The sequence below is a fragment of the Notolabrus celidotus genome, chromosome 22 (genome assembly GCF_009762535.1).
Source record: "Notolabrus celidotus isolate fNotCel1 chromosome 22, fNotCel1.pri, whole genome shotgun sequence".
Classification (NCBI taxonomy): Eukaryota; Metazoa; Chordata; class Actinopteri; order Labriformes; family Labridae; genus Notolabrus; species Notolabrus celidotus.
The window spans coordinates 26,410,038-26,433,565 of NC_048293.1; the positions used below are offsets into that span (position 1 = coordinate 26,410,038).

At 38.9% G+C, this 23,528-nt stretch overlaps 3 protein-coding genes across 7 annotated transcripts in view; all 3 read left to right on the forward strand.

Moving 5' to 3' along the window:
- Positions 1 to 1,158: 1,158 nt before the first annotated feature.
- mavs (mitochondrial antiviral signaling protein) lies at positions 1,159 to 11,192 on the forward strand. Of its 2 annotated transcripts, none has more exons than XM_034675848.1 (5): positions 1,159 to 1,256; positions 4,551 to 4,673; positions 5,243 to 5,423; positions 7,079 to 7,896; positions 8,160 to 11,192. In XM_034675848.1, the coding sequence occupies exons 2-5, from the start codon at positions 4,551 to 4,553 to the stop codon at positions 8,949 to 8,951; spliced, it is 1,914 nt and encodes a 637-aa protein (XP_034531739.1). In that variant the 5' UTR covers positions 1,159 to 1,256; the 3' UTR covers positions 8,952 to 11,192. The 2 variants fall into 2 exon arrangements, with proteins under 2 accessions (XP_034531739.1, XP_034531738.1); XM_034675847.1 differs by having other exon boundaries at positions 1,164 to 1,256; positions 5,243 to 5,435.
- A 1,007-nt stretch (positions 11,193 to 12,199) lies between these two features.
- pank2 (pantothenate kinase 2) lies at positions 12,200 to 20,151 on the forward strand. 2 transcript variants are annotated; one of them, XM_034674988.1, is made up of 7 exons: positions 12,200 to 12,593; positions 13,069 to 13,421; positions 13,935 to 14,188; positions 15,781 to 15,957; positions 16,271 to 16,394; positions 18,169 to 18,294; positions 18,378 to 20,151. In XM_034674988.1, exons 1-7 carry the CDS (start codon positions 12,389 to 12,391, stop codon positions 18,426 to 18,428), a joined length of 1,290 nt encoding a protein of 429 aa, XP_034530879.1. In that variant the 5' UTR covers positions 12,200 to 12,388; the 3' UTR covers positions 18,429 to 20,151. The 2 variants fall into 2 exon arrangements, with proteins under 2 accessions (XP_034530879.1, XP_034530880.1); XM_034674989.1 differs by having other exon boundaries at positions 15,781 to 15,924.
- Positions 20,152 to 21,384: 1,233 nt separating this feature from the next.
- The window catches only part of loxl3b (lysyl oxidase-like 3b), a 28,046-nt gene continuing 25,902 nt past the window's right edge, over positions 21,385 to 23,528 (forward strand). The window contains exon 1 of one of the 3 annotated variants that reach the window (XM_034675936.1): positions 21,385 to 22,359. The gene's annotated coding sequence lies outside the window, so the exon portion shown is untranslated. The remainder of the gene's footprint in view (positions 22,360 to 23,528) is intronic. The other 2 variants (XM_034675934.1, XM_034675935.1) reach the window with 2 other exon arrangements.

Consider the following 23,528-nt stretch of genomic DNA (forward strand, 5'->3'; position numbering starts at 1 on the left):
TATTTAATTTTAATATTCATATTTTAAGAGTAATTACATTTTTGCTCAAATATTGTTTTTATTTTATTTTAATCTGACAACGTTTGAAAAGCAGATATTATTTATTTAGCTGCATTCTACAACCTCACCACTAGATGGCACTACACTCTACAGACTGCAGATAGATAGATAGATAGATAGATAGATAGATAGATAGATAGATAGATAGATAGATAGATAGATAGATAGATAGATGTTTACATTTAATCCAGTATTATTATATTGATATATAAATATAGAATAATATAAAACAAATGTATATATTTGACATTTTGTTTTATATTACTCTTCTAATTTCATCTACACCTGACAAGGACAAATAAATGCTATTCTATTCTATTCCATTCTATTAGGTAAATATTAAAGGTAGTTGAGTTGTTGTGTCAGGCTCAAGGGTCCCAGCAGGAATTTTGTGCCCCACAAAAAAATAAGAGAATAATTTTGTGATGAAAAAAATATATAATATATATATTTAATATTTAAGAGCCCTTGTAATGTAAGTTATGTCCTCCTAACTCTTCTCCCCCATTCTTCTCAATCTTGCCATTTATTTCAGCACATACTGGTGTATTAAACTGAAAACATGTGATGTGGTATCAATTTAAAAACATGTAAGTGATTAAAGTGACCTCAACCATCACAAACTATAAAATCAAAGAGCTTTTTGTGTAGCTGTAGTTGCAAATAGTCAATATCCTTGATAATAATCTATGAGTGTCTGCTTCAGTGCTCCTGGATTATCTGATGGGGGATTCCAGCTTCATTTTTAGCAGAAAACAACATTATAACAGTCATATGTGGGTCAAATATAGTCCATTTTCTTTGCATGAGTAATACAGTTTGACCCCCCACCACCTCTCCTCCTCTCTCTCTCCCTCCCTCCTTCTCTCCCTCCTTCTCTCCCTCTCTCTCCATACCCATGTGAACGGATTAGGATCAGGGATTAGGGACAGATGTCAACCAGAAATCGCACAGCACTGGAAATGTCACGTTTGGGGTCAAGATTAAGCACGCCCACCCTCTTTACTGCTTTCACGCTCTCTGATTGGTCTGTTCTCTGAGTGACGGCGCCCTCGACCAATAGGAATAGAGGACGGGGACCCTGGGGTAACAGCTGCGCAGATGTGTTCTGAGAGTCGACGGCGCAGCTTTCAGTGACAGAGGAGTTGAGCGATTGAAAGGGAGTCACGACCTGCTGGGGCACAAAAACACGAAAGGTAAGAACTAAAGAAGCTCCTTTAGGATCAATGCATCAAAAGATATAATCAGAGATGTGTTTTAATGAGTGTTTCAGTCTGTGGCAGCCTGCTGGACCAGGATACAGCCATGACATTAGTTAGGTTGTGTCGTATTTTCATATTAAAGTAGCTTGTATGTATGTTTAACTCAGTTTAATCATCATTTACTGACACTTTCTGCTGTTTTTATGATATAATATGATGAACCACTGGCACCAGTTTCTATTATCCTTCAATGCAGCCTTCCTTAAGTGCTTCCTGCATTGCAAACCGGTTCTTTAACCCCAAAAACAGGCCTAAAAGTCCTTTAAACAATGTATTCAGTTATTCCCTCACATATATTCTTCCTTTACTTCATTGATGTGTGTGTGCAATCCCTTTTAAGTCTTTCTGAATCTGTAATTTCCTCAAATAATGTCCCTGAGAAGTCATTTCCTCATGCCACACAACATGCAACGCCTTTACTTTCACTTACATCCCTCTTTGGCAATCCTGTTTTTTTTTTGTTGTTTTTTTCCAATCAGCTTTTATGATCTTGATATGATTGAAATTTGATCCACAGTCTTGGAAAGTCAAGGAGACTTGCAAGAAAGGGACTGCCACGGCCTGCCAGTTTAGAGGTCATTCATTTGGCTCGTGTGAAGCTGCTTTTTTCCCCTCCCACACCACTTTCCCCCCCTGTCTTGTTAATCTGCAATCTCTCCACACTTTACACTCAAATACATACTTTCAATGTTACACAGAGATACACACTTTTTACATACTTAGTAACACTAAAAGTATTACTACTCTATGACCGATACTAAAGCAATGGCTGTCATTTAAACCAAACATGCATGATTCCTCAATTATCATTACTTCTGTCTCTTTTGGTAGGGAGTGTGTTAATGCAAACCAAACTAAACTTTTACTTGCACTATTTCTACTACTTCTACTTCTACTTCAGCCTCTGCTGCTGCATGTTGTGTACTAAATGTCAATAATCAATGTAAAATCGAAGAATGAATCAGGCTGTAATGTAAAGACATGCAATGCCATTGACTTTCTACGGATGACAACAAACAGTATGATACAAAATGTTTATTCTAATGAATAAAAAAGTATTTATTTCATCTTATGACTTAAAGACAGGAAGATACAAGATCAGATTGGGTTCATTTTCTACATTAAAGCTCCTGTGAGGAGTTTTTAGCTAGTTTATAATAAGTAAGATTAATATTGATGACCTGCAAAAGCAATGACATGGTTTATCTTTTCTAAAACTGCTCACTCAACTTGTTGCAAGATGAAGTGATTACCTGCACGCTACTGAAACCCCCATATTTTTTTATATTCCATGATAAAGATTCCTGATAATGATATGTAAGACTGTTAAAAATAAGTAGAATTTGTATTTTTTATTGCATCACTTATAAAGAAAACTACTGACATGTGCAGGACAGAATCAGCAGAGAGACCTGAGGTATTGTTTTGTCCACAGGGGGGCGCCAAAATCAACACATACTGAAAGTTTCTCACTGGAGCTTTAAGTAAAAATGAATCATAGGATACAATAGCGTACAAAACCTGGAATAAGAAGCACAGCAAAAGGGTTTAACAGCATGAGAGAACATTAAGCTTCTGCTTTTAATTAAAGAATTGAATATAATGTTAATAATCAACATAAAGATATCATAATTTGATGCATAGTCTAAGTATAGGTTATGCAATAGCTGCAGAAAAGGGACATTTTTATCCCTAATCTGCAACCAGAAGTCCTGCAGACATGAGATTGAATTAAATTATGTGTATTTTTTGCTTTTTGATGTAAAAATGTTTTATTCTTTCTTCAATCTTGGATGCAAAGATGAATTTGGAAGCATTGTAAGAGCTTTAGAGGCATGAGTGGCACACTTCGCTCCAAAAATTGCCCCAAAAGTTAGTCTGAAATGTTATGGAAAGGCATGCATCACTTGAAAATCAAACTCTAGTACAACAATATGAATATTTGTTATAACAATCAAAACACTCAAACATAATTAGATAAATATATTATAAGTTGCATTGAAGGAATTTGCTCTAGGCTCTCCATATAAAGGCATGGGGTTGTCTTTATTCATGCACAAGGTAGAGATACTCAGAAGTAGTATGATAATGTAAGATAAGAGATAATTAAATATGTGTTATTACTTAAAGTTATCACACAGCCAAAATAAGAGCCTTGGTATCTCCATAGTTGAGGCCTGAACACACAGTAGAAGTGTCCACCTGTCCTGCAGCGACGTCTGTGTCACGTCAACCCTGTGTGCTAATGATCCAGTGAGGAAGACTTTGATCTTTGACATTTATTCCATTTCCAGACGCTGCTTCCGTCCCACGTTTACACTACACTGTATTACCCTGCTCCACTTGACGTGGCCCGTGATGACAGATTGTCCTGCAGAAACTTTCCCCCTGACTTAACCTCACAACAGATTACTGCACCGGACTGTTTAGGTGCAAACAAAGTGAAGGATTTAAGGTGTATCCAACACATAGAGGAGGGCTTTCTCTCTGACCCTGAAAGGCCGCAGGAGTGAGCGGTGTGTCGAGTGTGAGAGTGTTTACGCTGCATATTTAAAGTTCAGATATTAAACCGGAGTCTGAGGGTGATTAATCAGTAACTAGCTAGTCCAAGCTGGTTTGGTTTCCTCTTACTTCAGACAGCTGCAACCTTGGAATAAAATATGAGCTGTGTCCTTCGCTTGGAAAAAAAAGGACTGAGGCTGTGTTGAGTCACATGGCTCTTATCCATGTAGTGAAGGCTTGTCAGGCTAATTCTATTAAAATGTGTTGGTGCTGCTACTACTAGCTGTGTTCTCTTTCATGCACATCACTCCTAGAGTAGTTTTAGTGTTGACTTTTAGGTTATTTAAAACATTGTGTTGCTGCAATCCAAGTAACCTGGTTAGATAAAAGGTTAAATCATTAAAACTAGGGGAATTCTGATTATTAAAACTGAAACGAAAGAGAAATAATTTTCCTTTTCCTCCTCGGCTGCAGCAGACATGCTGACCTTCACTTTCACTTTCAGTTTCATTGAGTAAAAATCCCCTCAGTGTGTCTTTGATCACTGCAACATTAACTCCTTTAGGGACTTCCACGTCTCTCTAAAAGGGGCAATCCAAAAAAGCAAAAGTGTAAGAGTTTTGAAACTAAACAAGATCTCCTTTGCAGATTCGAAACCTCTCTTTTTCCTTCTCCTCTTTAAGTATTCACTCTTTTCATGTCCTTGTCTCCTTCGTCCTCTCACAGATGTCGTATGCCAGGGACAAACTGTACAGTGGATACCTGCGGCGGAACATGCCCACCATCGTGTCCACGGTGAAAGTGAGGGAGATAATACCTCATCTGTCTTGCCTGACGGATCACGACAGGGTAGGTTTCATTTGGTTTAAAGACCTTAAGATAGGGTTTGGGATTATTTGAATGATATTGGAATAATCTGTGTATTGGTAGGCTGTAGGGCTGCAAATTTGATCTTTGTTAAAAATAGCAGCTGACTCCTATTTGGATATTGTGCATGACCATCATGAGAGTAGATTGCACATTTAAACACAAATTTAAACTACTGCTGGTGCAAAGCTTCAGTGTCTCATGCACATAAGAAGTATATTCATTTTTAAACCAAGGCTGAGAAGAAACTGGTTCAAACTGGCATTTTTTTTGCACCAGTAATAAACTTTACCAAAATGTGACACCATCATTTTGTGCTTAAGATATTGATGTAGAAAACAAAACATCCATCTTTTTACTTCGGGCTCTCTCAGCACAAAGCTCTACTTAAATGGGATTCAAGGCCAACATCAATATCAGCCATTGAGGCTCAAAAACTCTCAAATGTAGTATCTCTTTGTCTGGAACGTCAACATTTCAACATTCATCTCCATCCTCTATGAAGCTGACTCTCCTCTATTGACACAAGATGTTTCCCCGTTTGAATTCAGGAAAACATTGAGGCGAAAAAAGACATGTATGGGAACTACGACGGCATGATGCTTCTGCTGGACTGTCTGAAGAGAAGAGAGAGCTGGCCGGAGCAGTTCATCCAAGCACTGGAGGCGTGTGAGCATCCGACTATCGCAGCTGAGATCAGAGCAGAGTACGACACTCTGAGGGGAGCCAACAGTGAGTCAGCAAGTTAGTTACTCATCACTGCGTACTATGTTCCTCTATTTATAGATCCGTTTACACACATAGGGCCCTATAGACAAATATATATACTGTTTTATTTTTCAAGATTTATTTTTATTAGCAAAAAATGTATATATATATATTATTAAATTAATATTCAAGCATGTTTGTATGTGTTTTAAAAAATAGTTAAAAATAAAAATTAAACTTAAATAATAATAATAAAAAAATAACAATCATAATAGTGATAGAAAAATTTAAAACAATTAAATATTGATATTTCATAAACTTTAATAATACAACTTTATATATATATATAGTTTTATTATTCAAGATTTGTTTTTATTACCAAAACAAACAAAATGTTTTAAAAAAAATAGTTAAAATTAAATAATAATTTAAAAAAAATAATCATAAAAGTGATAATAGATAAAATGAAAATATGAATATTTCAGAATCTTTAATAATACAACTTTATATATATTTTAGTTTTATGATTCAAGATATGTTTTTATGAGCAAAATCAGAAAATTACATACTAATAAATTAATATTCAAACATTTTATTATGTCTTTTAAAAATAAGTAAAAATTAAAAATAAAACAGTAACAATCATAATAGGGATAATAAATAAAATTAAAATATAAATATTTCAGAAACTTTATATAGATATAGTTTTTTTTATTATTTTTTATTATTCAAGATTTGTTTTTATGAGCAAAATAATAAAATACATACTAATAAATTAATATTGAAACATATTTAGACGTGTTTAAAAAATAGTTAAAAATAAGAATTAAAATTGAATAATAAAAAATAACAATAACAATCTTAATAGTGTTAATAAAATTGAATTAAATTAAAATCTGAATATTTCAGAAACTTTCTGAAAACTTCAAAAATGTTCAAAACTTCTGAAAAGTTTGGAATTTTTAGAAAACATTTCAGAGAGTTTCCAAAAGAAGCCATGAGCAGATCTTTCTCCATTATTTGCTCATGCACACATTTTACTTTCATGATCATTGCAGCACAGCCTGCAGGACTCATGATGTTACATTAGAAGATTTTAGAAGATAATATTTTCATTTAGCTTTTTATCTTTGGTCTGTTTATGATGCTGCATGGACCGTTTACAGGGAAGCAGTTCCTACAGAGCTTAGTGAGCTTAATGTTGAAGCACAGCAGTGTGTCCTTGATGCTTAACCCTCAGTGAAACTCACAGCTCTGAGCAGAGATGCTGTGAGAGGGATCTGTGGGAGGATGGGGATGGTCTTATCATGGGAGTGAAACTCCAAATTCCAAAACAAGACTACAATTTTGCTGGACTTTATTTTTTACAGAATGAGTCACATTCAAGCACTGATTTATCTTGCTTTTTAAAATGTAACCGGGGAACTAAAAACAACAACATCCTAAAGCTCCCAGCTCTTTGAGTTGAAGTCATTCTGTGATGATTTCCAGGCTGAGGGTCCAGGAGAACCTTTTCCCAATTTCTGTTCAAGCTTTTGGGACGGAGAGAAAAACCTTAATGGGCTTTAAACTCTAAATAGATTAACTGATGATGGGCTGAATGTGAAAAGAATTCCTGTACAGTTCAGAGTTAGCTTTCAGAACAGATTTAAATGACATCATTGTCTGCTTTGCCCCAGATTCCAACCCCAGCTCCCCTCCAACCACCGTGGTCCGGGCACACGTCCATCCAGCACCATCTGCCAGTCATCCCCCCTTGCCAGAGAGTAGTGGGAACAGCCAGGCTGCTGTTGCTCCGCCAGCTGAGGCATCGGCTCCTCCCGAGCCAGTAGCACAGCCCTCACCCCCTGTGGAGCTCCCTGTGCAGCCACAGGCCCCCCAGAGCCCAGCAGCACAAGTTCGTGTGGAAGTTCCCCCCCCTGAGCCTGTCGCTGAGCCTGTCACTGAGCCTGTCGCTGAGCCTGTCGCTGAGCCTGTCGCTGAGCCTGTCGCTGAGCCCGTCGCTGAGCCTGTCGCTGAGCCTCCAAAGGCAGCTCAGATTGAAGTGGCACCTCCTCCCTCTACACCTCCTCCTTCTCCCGCGACCCCTCACACCCGGGAGGCTGCGAGCCCTCCACCTCAGAGGCAGATTATCTCTCAGCAGGAGCCGGAGGAAAACTCTGAATCAGACATCCAGGATATCTGCGGCGTTATCGCTGTGCTTCCTGATAGTGTGAGCGCAGGAAACGGAGAGGTATCGACCGACTCGGCGGAGACTCCTCAACCTCCCTGTCCTGTGGAGCAGAGTGAAAGTGATACTTCATCCTGTCAAGATACTCCAACAACCGTCACAGAGGTTAGGCCACCACGGAGTCCCTCTCCAACTGAGGACGACTCAGATCTGACAGATGATGCTCTTGTCAGTGTGTCGACTCCTGAGAAGGCTCCGGTCCAGGACACCACCCCTCCTGCTGCAGCCATGGAGCCTGAGGAGACTTCTGAACCTCCTACTATACAGGTGAATGTCTAGATATGTTCATTTAACATGTAGTCATGCAGAAACAAACTAAAGATCCCACAATTGTACCTATTTCCTGCCTAATCAGAAGATATGAAGTTTATCATAGAGGGAGTGATTCCACAAACTTTGAGGCAGTATCTGTGTTTTTACTGGATTGCATTGCTCAGGTTTCATCATGTCAGGGTTTATTCACATACACAAGATGCAAACAGGATGTTAAAACACTAGAAATGAACTTTCTCCATTCATGTCACCTGCAGGTCGTTGAAAGCAGCCCAGAGGCAAAACCTGCAGCTACGCATAACCCACTTCCTGCTGCTGTTGCTGTGGTTGATGACAAAGCTGCTGCTGCTGCTGCTGCTGCTGCTGCTGCTGGGACAGACACTCCTCTCTGTGACGACAGCAGTGTGTGTCTGAGCAAACCCGGCGCACTCATCAGTGTCCAGCCACAAAATGATGAAAGCCCTACGATGCCTGCGCCCATCCCTTCTGTGGCGCCGTACTCAGGCGATAGCGGCCGCCTGCAGATGAGCGCAGCTGCACCAGTCACTGTAACCCCCCCTCACACTCCTGCATGCTCTGCCGCCGTCAGCTCCAGCACGGGGAATTCAGTCTCTGCTCTCCCGTGCCAGGAGAACGGCATCGACAACTACAATGATCCGCAGGAAAACCACTACGAGTCTCCTACTCAGAGCTTGGGAATGCAGGAGGTGCTCGAGCATGTGGTGCACGTGTCCGGAGAGCCGTCTATCCTCGACCTAGCTACCCAAGACCCGACACCACAGGCTCAAATTGTCAACGGTGAAGCATCCAAAGAGATGAAATCTGCCTCGCCAGTGTCCGCCGACCCGACTGATACTGTCTCCCCTTCGAAAGAGAACTGTCACCCCTCTGAGCCTGCTGCACCAGAAGAGATTTCCACGCAGCTGCAGACACTGAAGGACTCAGAGGAGAAGAAGGCCGCTCGCATGCTGCCGGCTAACACAAAGTACATTGTGGCTGCAGGAGTGGGCGCCTTTGCACTCCTGATGGCGTGGAAGTTTAAGAATTAAAGGGATTGAATGGCTTTTTAAAGGAAGAGAAGATTAGGCTTTAAGGGCTTTGGAAAGAGGATCTTAAGGGGTTCTGTGCCTTATTGTAGTCACAGGCTGGGATAGCGTTGGGCAGCTGTTTAATAATTACCTAAAGTAATAATAATAGCTGACTGGACGGACCTTTGATCGTGTCATTAATTACTCATCTGTTGTTAAGTTGGACCGGGTGGTATCATTGTAACTGTCGATTTAAGTTGCCCATATGGAAAAGAAACCAAATCTATCCTTTTTATCGTAGGTGAGGAACTTCTCGAGCTGAGTGGGGATCTCAGGTTATTTATTTATGCACTTGCAGCAATAAAGTGGTTTTGCAAAAGAAGAGCAGAGCTGTGTGTTAATGATAGAAATGTTTGCACTTGTCTGATAAGCACTTTCAAGATAAGACCGTCGGCTTCCTTCCAGTGGGGATTAGTCCACCGAGGACCTGATTTCTTTAACTGGATGTGGACTGTGGAGTATCCTCTTGATAGTGGGAAATCTGGCTTTTAAGGATGCAAGTGCACCGTCTGTATTTATTTGTACATATATATAGAAACATGTATGTATCTTAAATAGTATTTTAATAAGGGTTGATGTGTCAAAAAAAAAAAACATTCCAAAGCATTTATGGAGTTTCAGAAATCGTGCACTCAAAGAATCAATGAGCAAAACTCTGCACGGCTCAGTGCGCTGCATTGATTTACATTCTGCTGACTGGATCAGGGTCATAGTGGGGATGCACCAATCACACGCTGTCAGAGCTGAGGGGATCAGACTAAAACAAGTGTCCTGTGGAAGATGGACGGATCATTCTCTTGTATCTAACACAACATGAGGCCGAGCAAAAACATGACTGTCTGAATCATGATGGGCTTGAGTGTTACAGATGTTGACATCCCTCTCCCCAGACTTGTTCCCCCTGCTCCTCCTGGGGGATTCAGGGTTGCTGTCTGCAGGACAGATGAGCTAGATAATCCCTCCAGTGAGCTCTGGGCTTCCCCTTGGAGCTTGATATGCCTAGAAATCTTCCAAAGGAAGGCATTCTTAGAAGATGCCCCACCCACCTTGACTTACTCCTTCAATGCAAAGGAGGAGCTACCTTCCCCTGGATGTCTGAGCTCGTCACCTTGTCTCAAAGGCCGAGCCCAAAGCTGCCTAAAGCTCATGCCCATAGTTGACTTGTAAACTTAAACCTTTGCCTCCAGGTTCAGTTCTCCCTCCAACGGTCTTGTGTGTATCTCTACAGATTCCCATATGTTTAATACTTTTAAAACAGCTGTACAAATGTGATATCCCTGTTGTGTGACCTGGCTCAGAACGCTGAATCCATATCTTAAAGAACAAGCTTGACAAACATGAGCTGCTGCTGATATCCTGTGCAGGAAAGATGGAGGACTTCCCCCCTTGACATCTTCTATTTTCATAGGAACTTGCCTTTCACACTTCCCTTAAAGCAGGAAATGATCTGCGTCTGACATGCTCCCACGATGCATGACGTATCACGCACATGTTGATGAATACCTTGAATTTCTTACAGTTGACCAAGAAGTCAGTGTCTGATTGGTGCATCCCTACTTCATGATCCAGACTAGTTGCTCTCAAACCCTTTAAACCCGCCCCATGAAAGGGACTGTCCTCCTCTGTTTATATCTCATGTGGTAAATGTGAGCTGTCCAATCATTAGTTGCACATTTAACTGAGCTGTTGTGCTTCTTTCTTATTCCATCTGTCTTCATGTCTGAAAAGTAATTCCAATAATATAATCAGTGTAAGCATTGCCCAGAATTGTATGCAATGAGATAGGAAATAGAAAAATGGCACTTTTGCTGCACTTGGCAGGTCCTTGAAAGAACCCATTTTGGAAACCACTGATCCAGACAAGCAGCTGTGCTTTCTGGCTGTCGTCCTGTGTACATGTTTGAGATTAAATTTTATATTTCCATGTTTTTTTTTCTCTTTTAAATAGAAACAAGTGTGACTGTTTTATTTTCTGAGATGAGATAAAAGTGTAAATAGGAATGTGTTTGACAGACAGTGGGTTAATTAAGATTCCTTTTTGCACATTTAAAAAACGTATTTGGTCTACATAAATGTGGTGTAGATCAAAATGCTTAGTTCACGTGTAAAATGTAATCTCATTTTAAATCTTAGCTCAAGTTTATGCACTTGTCTAACGCTATGCACTGGACAATCACATCAATAAACCTGAAACTACAAACTGAGAAGTGAATGTGCATGTTGAATTTCTTTGATTGAGAAAAAAAGCTTATGTATACTTGACAAAATCCCTTAATTTTTCAGAGCAATGCTGGCATACACACTAGACATGAATGCAGTTTATCATTGCTATTTTGTAAAAAGTACAAATATGAGCCTAATTTAATAAACAGAAAACAATTAAAGGAAAACTATGAAAACATTTTTTAAAATATGCTCATATTTAAAAAACTATCCACAATTAAAACATTTCCTTTACATTTATAACCTTTAAGGTTAATGTACATTTTCAATTGAAAAATTGTTATTTCTTTTAATTTGACTGATTCAGAAGGCTTGGCCTTATAGATATTAAATCTGTCAGCTTCTCTGACATTTACAGTTTAATATTTTTTCATGCACTTTTAATAATTTGTATTTGTGCTCACTTTACAAAATCCTTTAATTTTTTTTAGAAATGTTGGCATACACACTCATGAATGCATTTTTTAACTATTTGTCAGATTTTCTGTCATTTACTCAACTCAACTCAACTCAACTCAACTTTATTTATATAGCACCTTTGATACATAAAAACATGCAGCCCAAAGTGCTTCACAGAATAACAGAGAGATAGAAAACAACAGCAATGGTAAAATAATAAAAGGCATGATTATAAACAAAATACTTAAAAAATAAAATAAAATTAATAAAATAAGTTATAGTGGAAAGAAAAGTTAAAAATAAGGTAGAGTTATGAATACAAGAAATAAATAGATAAATACAGAATTAAATAAGGTAAATAAATATTAAAGCAATGATTAAAATAATAATAAAATAATAATAAATGTACAGTTTCATATTTTTTCATGCACTTTTAATAATTTGTTTTGGTGTTTATTTGTTTTTTCCCATAAATCATTGCAAACATACATTTAATATTTTAAAGAAAACTGCGACATCAGCCTCCTTTTTAAACTGTTTTCTGCTTCTCTCTTCTGATTGGCTCTCAGCTCCTTCCATCAAACCTAGGCCCCGCCCCCTCCGTGTCTTGACAGCGAACATAAAAAGACATGAACACCGTCCGTTATAACGACACAGCTACTTAGCTAGCTAATTAGCTCAGAGATCCTGGACTCCATTGTCCCCAACAATCATTGACATTCAATGATTTAATTTATCACCATCTGCAGCATATATGTAGTGAAACTGTCCTTCCAATGGCGTTCAATGGCCACCAACGCGACGACGATGATGGAGGTATCGACGAAGACGAAACGCCCACGAAGCAGCTCCGGTCCGAGAAGGAGCCTCACGAGCCCGGGAATGAGGCGTCATCGTCCGGGGGGAGAGCGACCTCCGAGCGGCGGAGCTCCAACGCGACACCGAGGCTTCGCAGGGACTCGGTGAAGAAAACAAGGCCGCGTAGGTGTAACCGTTACTGGCGTGGGCTCGGTGTATTTACTGGAGAGGTTCTGAAGCATGATGTAGAAAAAAATCAAAGGCGTTCCCCACAAAGACAGGCAGTCAATAATCAGATTTTAAATAAAATGCATGAAATTTACAGAATATATTTCTTTAATTGAATTTTAAATTAAATATCTGACTTGCATTTGTGTCTAAATGAGGTTGGAATTGCTATAACAATGTAATATGTGTGAGCTGTAGTGGTTGCAGTAAATAGACAGGGTCTATTTTGCAACAAAATGGCGTTCCGGGTACACACTGTACTGTAATCACTGTGCATGAAGCTGCCTGTCATTATGTCGGCCAACAATGAGACATCAGGTCTACACACATGCACTGTCAATAAGCATGATCATATGGATTAAATAAATAACATTAAACACCTTAAGTGATTGTGACATTTCTTGTGCATGCATTATCTTGTATTTTGCAGCATTTCCCTGGTTTGGGATGGACATTGGAGGCACTCTCGTGAAGCTGGTGTACTTTGAGCCCAAAGACATCACAGCAGAGGAGGAGCAGGAAGAGGTGGAGAACCTGAAGAGCATCCGGCGCTACCTGACCTCCAACATCGCCTATGGGAAGACGGGGATCAGAGACGTGCACCTGGAGCTGCCGGACCTGACGCTGTGCGGCAGGACGGGTAACCTGCACTTCATTCGCTTCCCCACGCATGACCTGCCGGCCTTCCTGCAGATGGGCCGCAACAAGCACTTCTCCAGCCTCCACACCACCCTCTGCGCCACGGGAGGGGGGGCGTACAAGTTTGAGTCTGATTTCCGTACGGTAGGTCTGGAGTTGTGCTGTTTGTGTTTGCTTTTTACAGGCTGAGGATGGAGACAACTCTGAAGTCACAACAGATGTATAGCAGAACAAAAGAAACAACATTCCCCTCGTTTTCTTCAAGCAGAATCTTCATGTAATGTCCAAAAATAAAGAAATATTCTCTCCCTGAAACATTTTTCACATTGCATTCAACAGAGCCTTACTGATAACATAATAATAAGAGAGATCATCATTGTTGCACTCTCTTCCTCTTTGCATTTCTCTATTTTTATCACATTATGGGCTGCAGGATTGCACCTGTTATTAAAGGTCGTAGTTCACTTTAATCTCCACATCTTTATTATTTCAGTGCGTCGTGTTTTCGTCACATCATAATGAAAGTTCCTGTTTCCTCACCCCCTTGTCCCCTCCCTCCTGCCCCAGCTTCCTGCTTGTGTGTTCTCCTCACCACATCCCGTCAGTGATGTTATCCATGTTCTCTTCTTTCCTCTCGCTCATAAAAACAAAACAAAGATGGCGGACCTGCAGCTCCACAAGCTGGACGAGCTGGACTGTTTGATTCGGGGCGTGTTGTACATCGACTCGGTGATGTCCAGAGGACCTTCAGAGTGCTACTACTTTGAGAATCCCACTGATCCGGATCGCTGCGTTCAGAAGCCCTACACCCTGGAGAACCCTTACCCTCTGCTGCTGGTCAACATCGGGTCTGGGGTCAGCATCCTGGCGGTCTACTCTGAGAACAACTACAAACGAGTTACAGGGACCAGGTAATGAACAGGGACAGGGACTGACTGTGGACTGTCCGTGCCGACAGAATATTTAATGATCCATCTACTGAAAGATTAAAAGTTAAAAGACACGGATACTTAAGATACTTCTACTCCTCATTTATTATGCAGCAGGTCAATACATTAATGATTAATCCCAGGATTGTCCATCAGATCAGTGTTTATTCATTTCAGTAGAGCTGCAGCAACAACTCATCAACTCACTCTGCAACAATTATAGTCATTGTGTGAATGTGAAGGCATCTTTAAGTTATATACACTCGGCATTTGATAGTTCAATCAAAATCAGAATCAGATTAATTCAAGCTCATTAAACCTGAGAACTGTCTGGGTTTCCTCGTGTTAGATTTTATTTAAATGACTCTCTGCAGGTTGTAGATTGTTGGCCGGTCTTAACAAACACATTTGATCCCCTCACAGTAGACTAACTCCACCCTAAAGAAGGTATATTGTGTGTTCCAGTGATCTCAGCTGGGCACAGATGCAGGATGAAAACACTAACATACATGAAGAAAGGAGATTTTCTGCACACTGAAAGAAAGATTGCACATTTACCCTTCTTTTTCTTCACATAGACCCTTACCTGTTTTCATTTAACCCAGACAAACTGATTAAAATGCCCAGACCTAAGAAGATAACATGCCTGTGAGGGATACATGCTTCATCTGAAGATCAGAGTCCTAGTAGAAAAATGCTCTCTTTTCCCACATCAACTCATCCCTAACCTTTTTTCTATAACCGAGTTAACATGAACTAGTTTAACAAATCAAACTGGACCCAGTTCTTGCAGAGTTTGGGGTTGAATCAGCTGCTCTGGAGCTCTATCTGTCGAGCCACCAAAAGAATTAACCCTCCAGCCTATCTAGCTTTAATGAATGAATGATGTGATGAAACATTTGACGTTAGAAACGATACAATTTACTGTGAAAAGAAAGATAAACCTATTTCACTCAATATGGCAGACACTTATAGACTACTATAACAAGAACAACCCATGAAAAAATTATAATAACATGTCAAAATACAGAACAACTGACATCCTCCAATTTTTTATTAGCATTTTATTTTTAATTATTATTTATAAATAAATATGTATTCGTTCTTGTTATATTTATTTCTTTATTATTATTAGTATAGTTTGTATTTAGTATATTATATTTATTTATGTATTGTATATATCTATATAAATTTATTTATTATTATTATATTTTATTTATTTTTTTATATATAATTTTTTGTTTGTTTTGTTTCATAATAAAAATAACATTAACCAGTTTAAAGTACCAAGTATAAATATTTCTGAGTATTTAAAGTGTCTTCATAATGAGTCAGTTATTCCTCTGACACTGAGGAGGACTAAAGAGACCTTTAGGAGGTCTGGTCTCAATCTGGCTTTGTGTGACCATGAGCACAAACAACACAGACAAACAGGAGAGCAGAAAACATAATGTTACATAGCAGACTCGAGAATGCTTGGATGAACAGAACCCAACCTAGCATTGACATCTTTCTGTGTATCCACTCTGATTAGATCATCACTGGTTCATGTATGGTCTCTCTGTGTGTTCCAGTCTCGGTGGTGGGACCTTCCTGGGCCTGTGCTGCCTGCTGACCGGCTGCTCTACTTTCGAGGAAGCTCTAGAAATGGCTTCTCAGGGGGAGAGCACCCGAGTGGACAAGCTGGTCCGGGACATCTACGGAGGAGACTATGAGAGGTTTGGACTGCCGGGCTGGGCTGTAGCCTCAAGGTGCGGTTTCCAGCAGCTCTTTGTCTTTTTGAAGCGGAGGTCACGAGCCTGTTTTTGTTGGTCAGTCGCAGCTTTAGTGAAAAGAGGAACTAGAGCAGCGCTAAATTTAGTCGGTTCTCCAATCCCAGGATGAAAACATAAACCCTTTTAGTTTGAATATGAGGCTCTGAAAATCAAACATCTTTCAACATCCGTGTTTTCAAATGTGAATTTTGTTTGAATCCTCCTGAAGGGATTGTCCGATTCTTGCTGGATTTTAAGAGATCTCTGTCGCGTTGGTCGACTTACTGTGGTCCCTGTTTTGATCCGATAGTTTCGGCAACATGATGTCCAAAGAGAAGAGGGAGTCTGTGTCCAAAGAGGACCTTGCCAGGGCGACGCTGGTCACCATCACCAACAACATCGGCTCTATAACCCGGATGTGTGCCCTCAATGAGGTCAGTGACGATGAGGAGGAGTTGTGTTCTCTGAGGAGCATTTAGATCAGTGTTTAATGAGCAATGAGTGTCCGAGGTGGATGAAGGGATGTCATAATGTAGGGTGATCAGTGGATTGCAGCACTCAGCATAACTCAAACTGCTGTCAGAGCGTAAAAACTGAAGAACAGCCACTTAGACTGGTAATAAAGAAGATCATGATAATGATACGTTAGTGTGAGAATAAACAGTATTTAGTATGGCAGTCCTCCTCCGTGTCCCTGCTGTCCTTTTCCTCTTTGCGTTCAGCCTCTTTACGGTGCTGCCTTGTGGCGTCTTGATCAAGCAGCATTGTACAGGGCTATGAAGGCGTAGAGGAGGTCATCTGCATCGTGTCTGCGTCTTTAAACAGCCTGAACAAGGAGAGGATGCTGAGATTAAAAGGGGATACAAAGTCCACAGATCCTTGACAAGTCTGTAGTTCTACTTTAGACATGGGAGGTCTTAAAAAGTCTTATTTTTTAATTATGAGGGGGCTTAAATGTAAGATGTGACACGTTTGAGACGCGTCTGATTACTTTATCACGTCTACACAGTCACATAGAACACCATTCAGACAAACACAGCTTTCACAGCAGCTTGTTTTTTACCCTGGAGAAGAAACTGAGAACATGCAGGTTCTCGAAAACACGGCTTCAAGGTGAAAAATCCAGAGAAGAATGAGTGGCAGGGGCTGATATGAAAATAAGCTTTTAAGCCGTTAAGCTTATATATTCATGAAATATGCCACACCTGTGTTAATGACCTGCAATAACAGTACGTCAGGGTTTTCTCTGTTTGGGTTTTTAAAAGCTCTTAAATGGTTTTAAGAAGCGTGCAGCAACTTTGATAACAAACTAAGGTGGCACTTTCCAAATAAACAGCCTTGATAAGACATCAATAAATAAAGAAATGTTTTAGGTCTGAGATTTAAAGACAGTAAAGATCGACTGAAATGCTGAAATGAGTTAAACTGGCATCAAATTCACCACTAGACTCCAAAGCAGTCCCTTTTAAACAACTAAAATCTCCTTTATTGATACTGTGAAGTCGTGTTTGATTACCAGATATTAAGGCTTTATAACTGTCTACTTAAAGAGCACCCTTTTGTGCTTTTTTATCACAAAAAAAAGGATCAAATGTAAGATTTTAAGAAAAGTTGTGTCGTGATTTAGGAAGAAAAATGATCGACAGCTCAGGCAGTAATTTTCCTTTTTATTAACTTAAAGTTTTTACTTTGTTGAAGGCAACTTAAACAGTCATTTATACACTTTTCTGTATTTATTGTTACATGTAATAACAGACAAAAAACAAAGGACATACCTTCAAATACATAAATAAACAATATAGAGTAAATAATGAATTAGCTCAGAAACAATAAAAGAAGAAAGGAAGAGAACAAAATCAAATAAATAGAATAATAATAAATAAAAAGGCACTTTACTTCACCAACACCGTCAGGGCAGGGCTCCACCTTCCAATAAACACAGCCTTCTGCAGTCTCAAGCTTAGGCAGTCATTTTCACATTGTGACATGTGTTTTTATTTTTCTAAAAAGGTGTTTTTTTGCTCTTATGAGTCGGATTAAACACCTTAAACTCCCTTAATGCTGTGATATTAATAAGTATTATAAAGAAGTTAATACTCAGTGTAAAAGATAAAGGTATTATTAGTAAGAAGTATCTGACCTGCAGAGCTTTAATAGATGTTTTGATAACAAACATATTAACATCATCATTCCATCCTTCATTTAAAGAACATCGAGCGGGTCGTGTTTGTGGGGAACTTCCTCCGAGTGAACACCCTCTCCATGAAGCTCCTGGCCTACGCCATGGACTACTGGTCTAAAGGACAGCTTAAAGCGCTCTTCCTCCAACACGAGGTGAGCGACATGTTACACTTCACAGACCTCAGATGACAGACGTGTGTCTCTGCTCTTATTTAATGAATGTTCTCGTTTTTCAGGGCTACTTCGGAGCCGTCGGAGCACTCCTGGAGCTTCTGCATCCGTCCTAATCACTCCCAAAGACGTCCTTGTCAATCTGCTGCAAAGACCAATCGCACTTTAGACTGTTAGGATGAATTCCACAGTGGGATGTTCGGCCTGGCCGCCAGTCGGTTACTGGTTCATTTGGGCTGCGGCAGGCGAACATGTGGAGGTCCTTTTTTAATCGAGCTGGTTTGTAGAAGAGTGAAAGTAGCTTCCAGATGTTGATTCACGTCAGAAGATTAAAGTCTGACCAAACTTTAACGCAGCTAAGTCTAACACGGTCGTCGTTTGCAGGACTGTGCAGGAGCGAGGTTTGATCTGAGACATCTCAAGGAATTTCACCACGTTTGCCTGAAACACTTTAGGTCAAAGAGTAATGGACGCTACCGAGTAATGAGGTCCTGGTCCAAATATGTCCTTGTTCTTTTTATGGTTTGTCTCCAGGTGGATGGGAGTTTGTTTTATGAGTACGGTTTTATAGACTCACAGATAGTCAGGGGGGAAACTTGGTAAATTACCAGGTATGTTGTGGAGGGTGAATTTTGTCATTAAAGAAACTGTTACAATGCACATTTTTGTTGCCAGATCCAAAAAGTAATAATTTAAAACCCCAAACTGAGGTCATAAAAGACCAAAGTATCAAGGAAATGTTAAATCTAAAACGCTGGATCCAACTCTTTCAGCTCCATTTATCAGTACTTCTAAATAAGGCGACCAAGCAATGCAAATATATATCCCGGATTGAACTTTTAAACATTTTAAGTACCCACAAATGTATTATTTGTGTACTGTAGCTTTAAATATGGAAAGTATTCCCATCCACCTCGTACTTTAACTTGAACTAATCATTTAAAACCACTAAACACTGCTGGTTTATTGTCTCTGCGCACTTCTTCATGTCATAATTTGGACTAAAAAGCATGTTTTCCTCACTAAATGTTAAATTAAAGTCTCTAAATGACACCTTGATGAATTAAAATGCACAAAATATCACTATTTTATAAGATTAATCCCTAAATTGAGGGTTTAGCTTCATGGACAATCAGTGTTTGAGTGATTAAGACCATACTTTAAAATATGAGTGGTACATTTAAGGTATTTTACCTCTGCCCTGCTGAAGTCCCCTTTAGCAGCTGCATCACTTCTCTTGTTGACATCCGGGCATTACATCTTCAAAGTTTCCCCTCGTCCAAAACAAGTTATCGTCTCTTATCTTGAAACCATTTCTGTCTTTCTGAGATGTTCAGTTTGTGCTTAACGTGAATGTTTTGAATCTAATCTGCATCCTGGTCAGTCTCACAGAGTTTTTTATGTTTCAGGAACTTAGCAAAGAAGTGTAATAGAGTGATAATTGTCTCCTTCTCTCAATCAGTGCTTATCCATCCTCTCTTCCTGTAATCTGTTTGTTCTGTTCCTGGTCCAAAGACGAGTAAGAGGGACCATAATGAATCACAAACTACTGAATAAGGAGAGTTTAGACTTGTTTTTAGCTGCTGATACTTAGAGGACATGTTACTGCTGGTTAATTATACAGTGAGTTGATTTTAAATTAAGTGCCTGCCATGTTTGTGTATCAAATACATTAATGTGTTCAGCAACGTAAAATACACACTGACTTGTAATCTAAAGGTTTCCACTCCGTCTGCTTGTACATCGCAAAGAAAACTCTGTACCCTTTTTGTGAAACAGTGATGACTCATTTCTAATTTCATTTTCCTTGTTAAATACAAACTTTTTATTATATTTTGAGACTTCTTGTGGTGTTTTATTGAACAACCTTTAAAGGAGTAGTTACAGAAAGCTTTGTCTGAATGTAAAATGGCCGCTAGGTGACAGCAGCTGGAAATGGGAACGACGAAAATCAGTGTAGAGCATAGACTGTATATATAATGGATGTGAGGAACATTCGTACCACGTGTATTTATTTTTTAAAGTTTGACCGCAGCCCCATTCAAATGAATGGAGGAGATGGAGTTTTTGACCTATACTGCAGACAGCCACCAGGGGGAGCAGTTTTTGTGGCAGCCTCACTTCCAGCTGAGCTATCGCTTAGACAGGTAGATGCTGTTCCCGCCAAGACAGTACATAGAATAGAAATACAAAATGTAAAGGTCGTTTTTTATTTCACTTTTGCTCTTCTGAAGGGATACAATTTTGATGTAACACTATAATACGTGGTGGTAACTCTTTCATTTTAGGGAAATCTGTTTTTTATCTCTATGTAAGCTAGCTTTCTTTTCTCAGGTGTTATGGTTGAACTCGTTACTCTGTTGAATGGCGATATTCATCCAAATGCGTTACAACCATAGACTGTATAAAATACAACAATACAAAAAGTCTTTAAAACGCAAAGACGGCGTGTAAGTGCAGTAAAGGATTCCACAAAAATACTTAAAACACATATTTATGTATATTTTGACATGAATTACTAAACGAACAGGCATTTACGAAGACCAATCAATCAATCAAGCTTTATTTATATAGCATATTTCATACAAATCAAATGCAACCCAAAGTGCTTTACAGCGATTGAAAAACAAGAAATAAACAGAAGTAAAACAATGGCAAGACATATTAGGAGAAAATAATAATAATGATAATAATAGAAATAGTACTAATAACAATAAAAATAGAATAAAGTAGAAACTAAAATAGAGACCAATGCACACCAACAATAAAATATGTGTTATTAAAATAAGTTAAAGCATCAAAATTAATTAAGAATACAAATAGTTAAAATAGTTTTTGAAAGGGTAAGGATAAGAGTTGAAAATAAAACTAAGGCTAAAAATATCAATAAAAACTGAGAAGATAAATAAATTAATGAATGCATAGATAAATAAATAAATAAAAAAAGAATAAGATAAAAGTTAAAATTGCTAAAATAATAAAGCAGCATTTAAATCAATAGCTAACTTCGCGTTTCAAACGGCTGCTGCACATGCGCATTTGTGTGAAAGTCGCTCGTTAACATGGTCACTAAATATGCTGAAACATTCTAGCTGTAGGCTAAGCTAACCAACCGTTATAGCTCCTATAAAACAATGGCGGGTGTTTCAACCATCAAATCTCACGTTATCTTACTAAACATGATCGAACACAATTAATTTCATAGTAGGAAATAATTAGCATCCGGCAACTTGTGGCTGAAAACGCAAATTACTAATTTACATGCTAATTTTTAAGCTAGTCGTTAGCTTGTTTGCTTATTTTTGCTTCCATTCGATTTTCTAGACAAAAAAAAGCCTCATGTTAACATCAAGAGTTTTATTTTTCTTTTAAATTCAATTTTTAATAAAAGAGATAATTTTAGTTTATTAATTTGGGGATTGTAGTAATAAAGGCAGTGAGGTTTACAGCCCTGATATAGTGTTTGAAGGCGTTTTCACTTCCTCCATCAAGCACCTTCCCTAAATGTAGGACCATGAAATCATATTTTATTCATTCAGCAGCTCAGGTTTTTAATTCAGAAAACATTTGCAGGTCTCTTCCGGTGTAAAACCATCTGTGGACACGTTGTGCTTCATCAGACACGTAGGCTATGAGCGAGAATAAAGTGAAATTCACGGTTTTTGGCGTTATGCAAGCCAACATCTGCCTGTTACAGAACCATCCATGAAAGAGTCAGTGTCTTTCCAGGGAATAAATCCAGCCCACTTCTTCAGTCCTGCACCCTCCTCCTCCTCTCCTCTCCTCCTCCTCTCCTCGGTGAAGGCTGCACAGCTGGCAATTTACAGACAATAACGCTGTGAGGAGTAATTGGCTGCTTGGTGGACCACTGTCCTGTAAATTGGACTCATTTGATGAAGAGGATGATTTAGCAGAGGTACTGGGATATTTATTAATGTTTTGACACCGGGGGTGCAGTTTGTAAACTTCTGGATCACCAAAATCTAAGACTGGGATCCCCCTTTCTCCACTGGAACCGTTATAACCTCCTCAAACTGGGAACATAAGGTAAGGCATGTTTGTTAATACCTCGACTGTATTCACAATATAAAGAAAAACACAGCATGATACCTTCATTTAACTATGAAACTTACATTTTTACATGTTTTATAGCAGTGAAACTATCATTTTTAAAGATTAGTGTGTGTTGATGTAATCAGCAGTGCACTCCTGTACTGCTTGTATAATATGATCCCCCAAAATAACCCATCTGCTGCAGGACATTTGCTCCTTATATCAATATCTAGAACAAACTCTTTGACCTTTTTGGATGCTTAATATTGCACATGAAGAAATGTTAGGAATGCAGGAAACAAAATGCGCTCCTGAAGCCAAACACTGACTTGGAAAAAGTAGGTTGAGGTACATGAGTCCCTGGGTCTGGATTAAAGAGGATTAAACACTTTCATTTGTCCTAGGGTACAAAAAAAGTTATATCTGCATTTAAGAGCAACTAATGAGTAATTTAAAGCTCCTGTGAGGAGTTTTAACTAGTTGTAAAACAGACTAAAATGAACAAGTATGCATCTTTTTGACTTTTTTAAGCAATTAAAAACTTTAGAAAACAACTGACGATTTCACTTTTATAACTTTTAATCCCACCTTCGAGGGGGTAGGTGTCAGATGAGGTGGTGCACAACCCCTTCATATAGTTGTCTCACTGCAAACACTCTAATGATGAGAACATACATAAGATGTGTTTATTTTTTTTGGCAGAAAATAGAAGTAACTCCTGTACAGAACATGATCAGCTAAAAGATGAGGTATCACTTTGTCCACAGGGGGCGCCAGAAGCAACTAAAACAGACAGTTCCTCACAGGAGCTTTAAGTTTTTGTTATTTTAGATCAGTTTATATTACAGAACAAATTATTTTATGGGGATGCACGTTATATTAAGAATAATATCTTATCGGCTGATAATAATTTGGAAAAGTTCATTATCGTATTAGCTAATATGAACATTTCCACTAATATCTATGGCCTATATATATACAATTTCGGCATAAGCTATCGTCAAAAATCAAGTACTTTCTATAATTGATAGTAAATTATCATCTTTAGGTTGGAGTATTTGAATCAGGGTGGTTCAATACATCAATCCAGATGCCCTGCAGCTGCTTACTCAAAGATTTGTGGTCAAATAGTCTCTTTCTAGGCATCAGAAAACTGACATAAG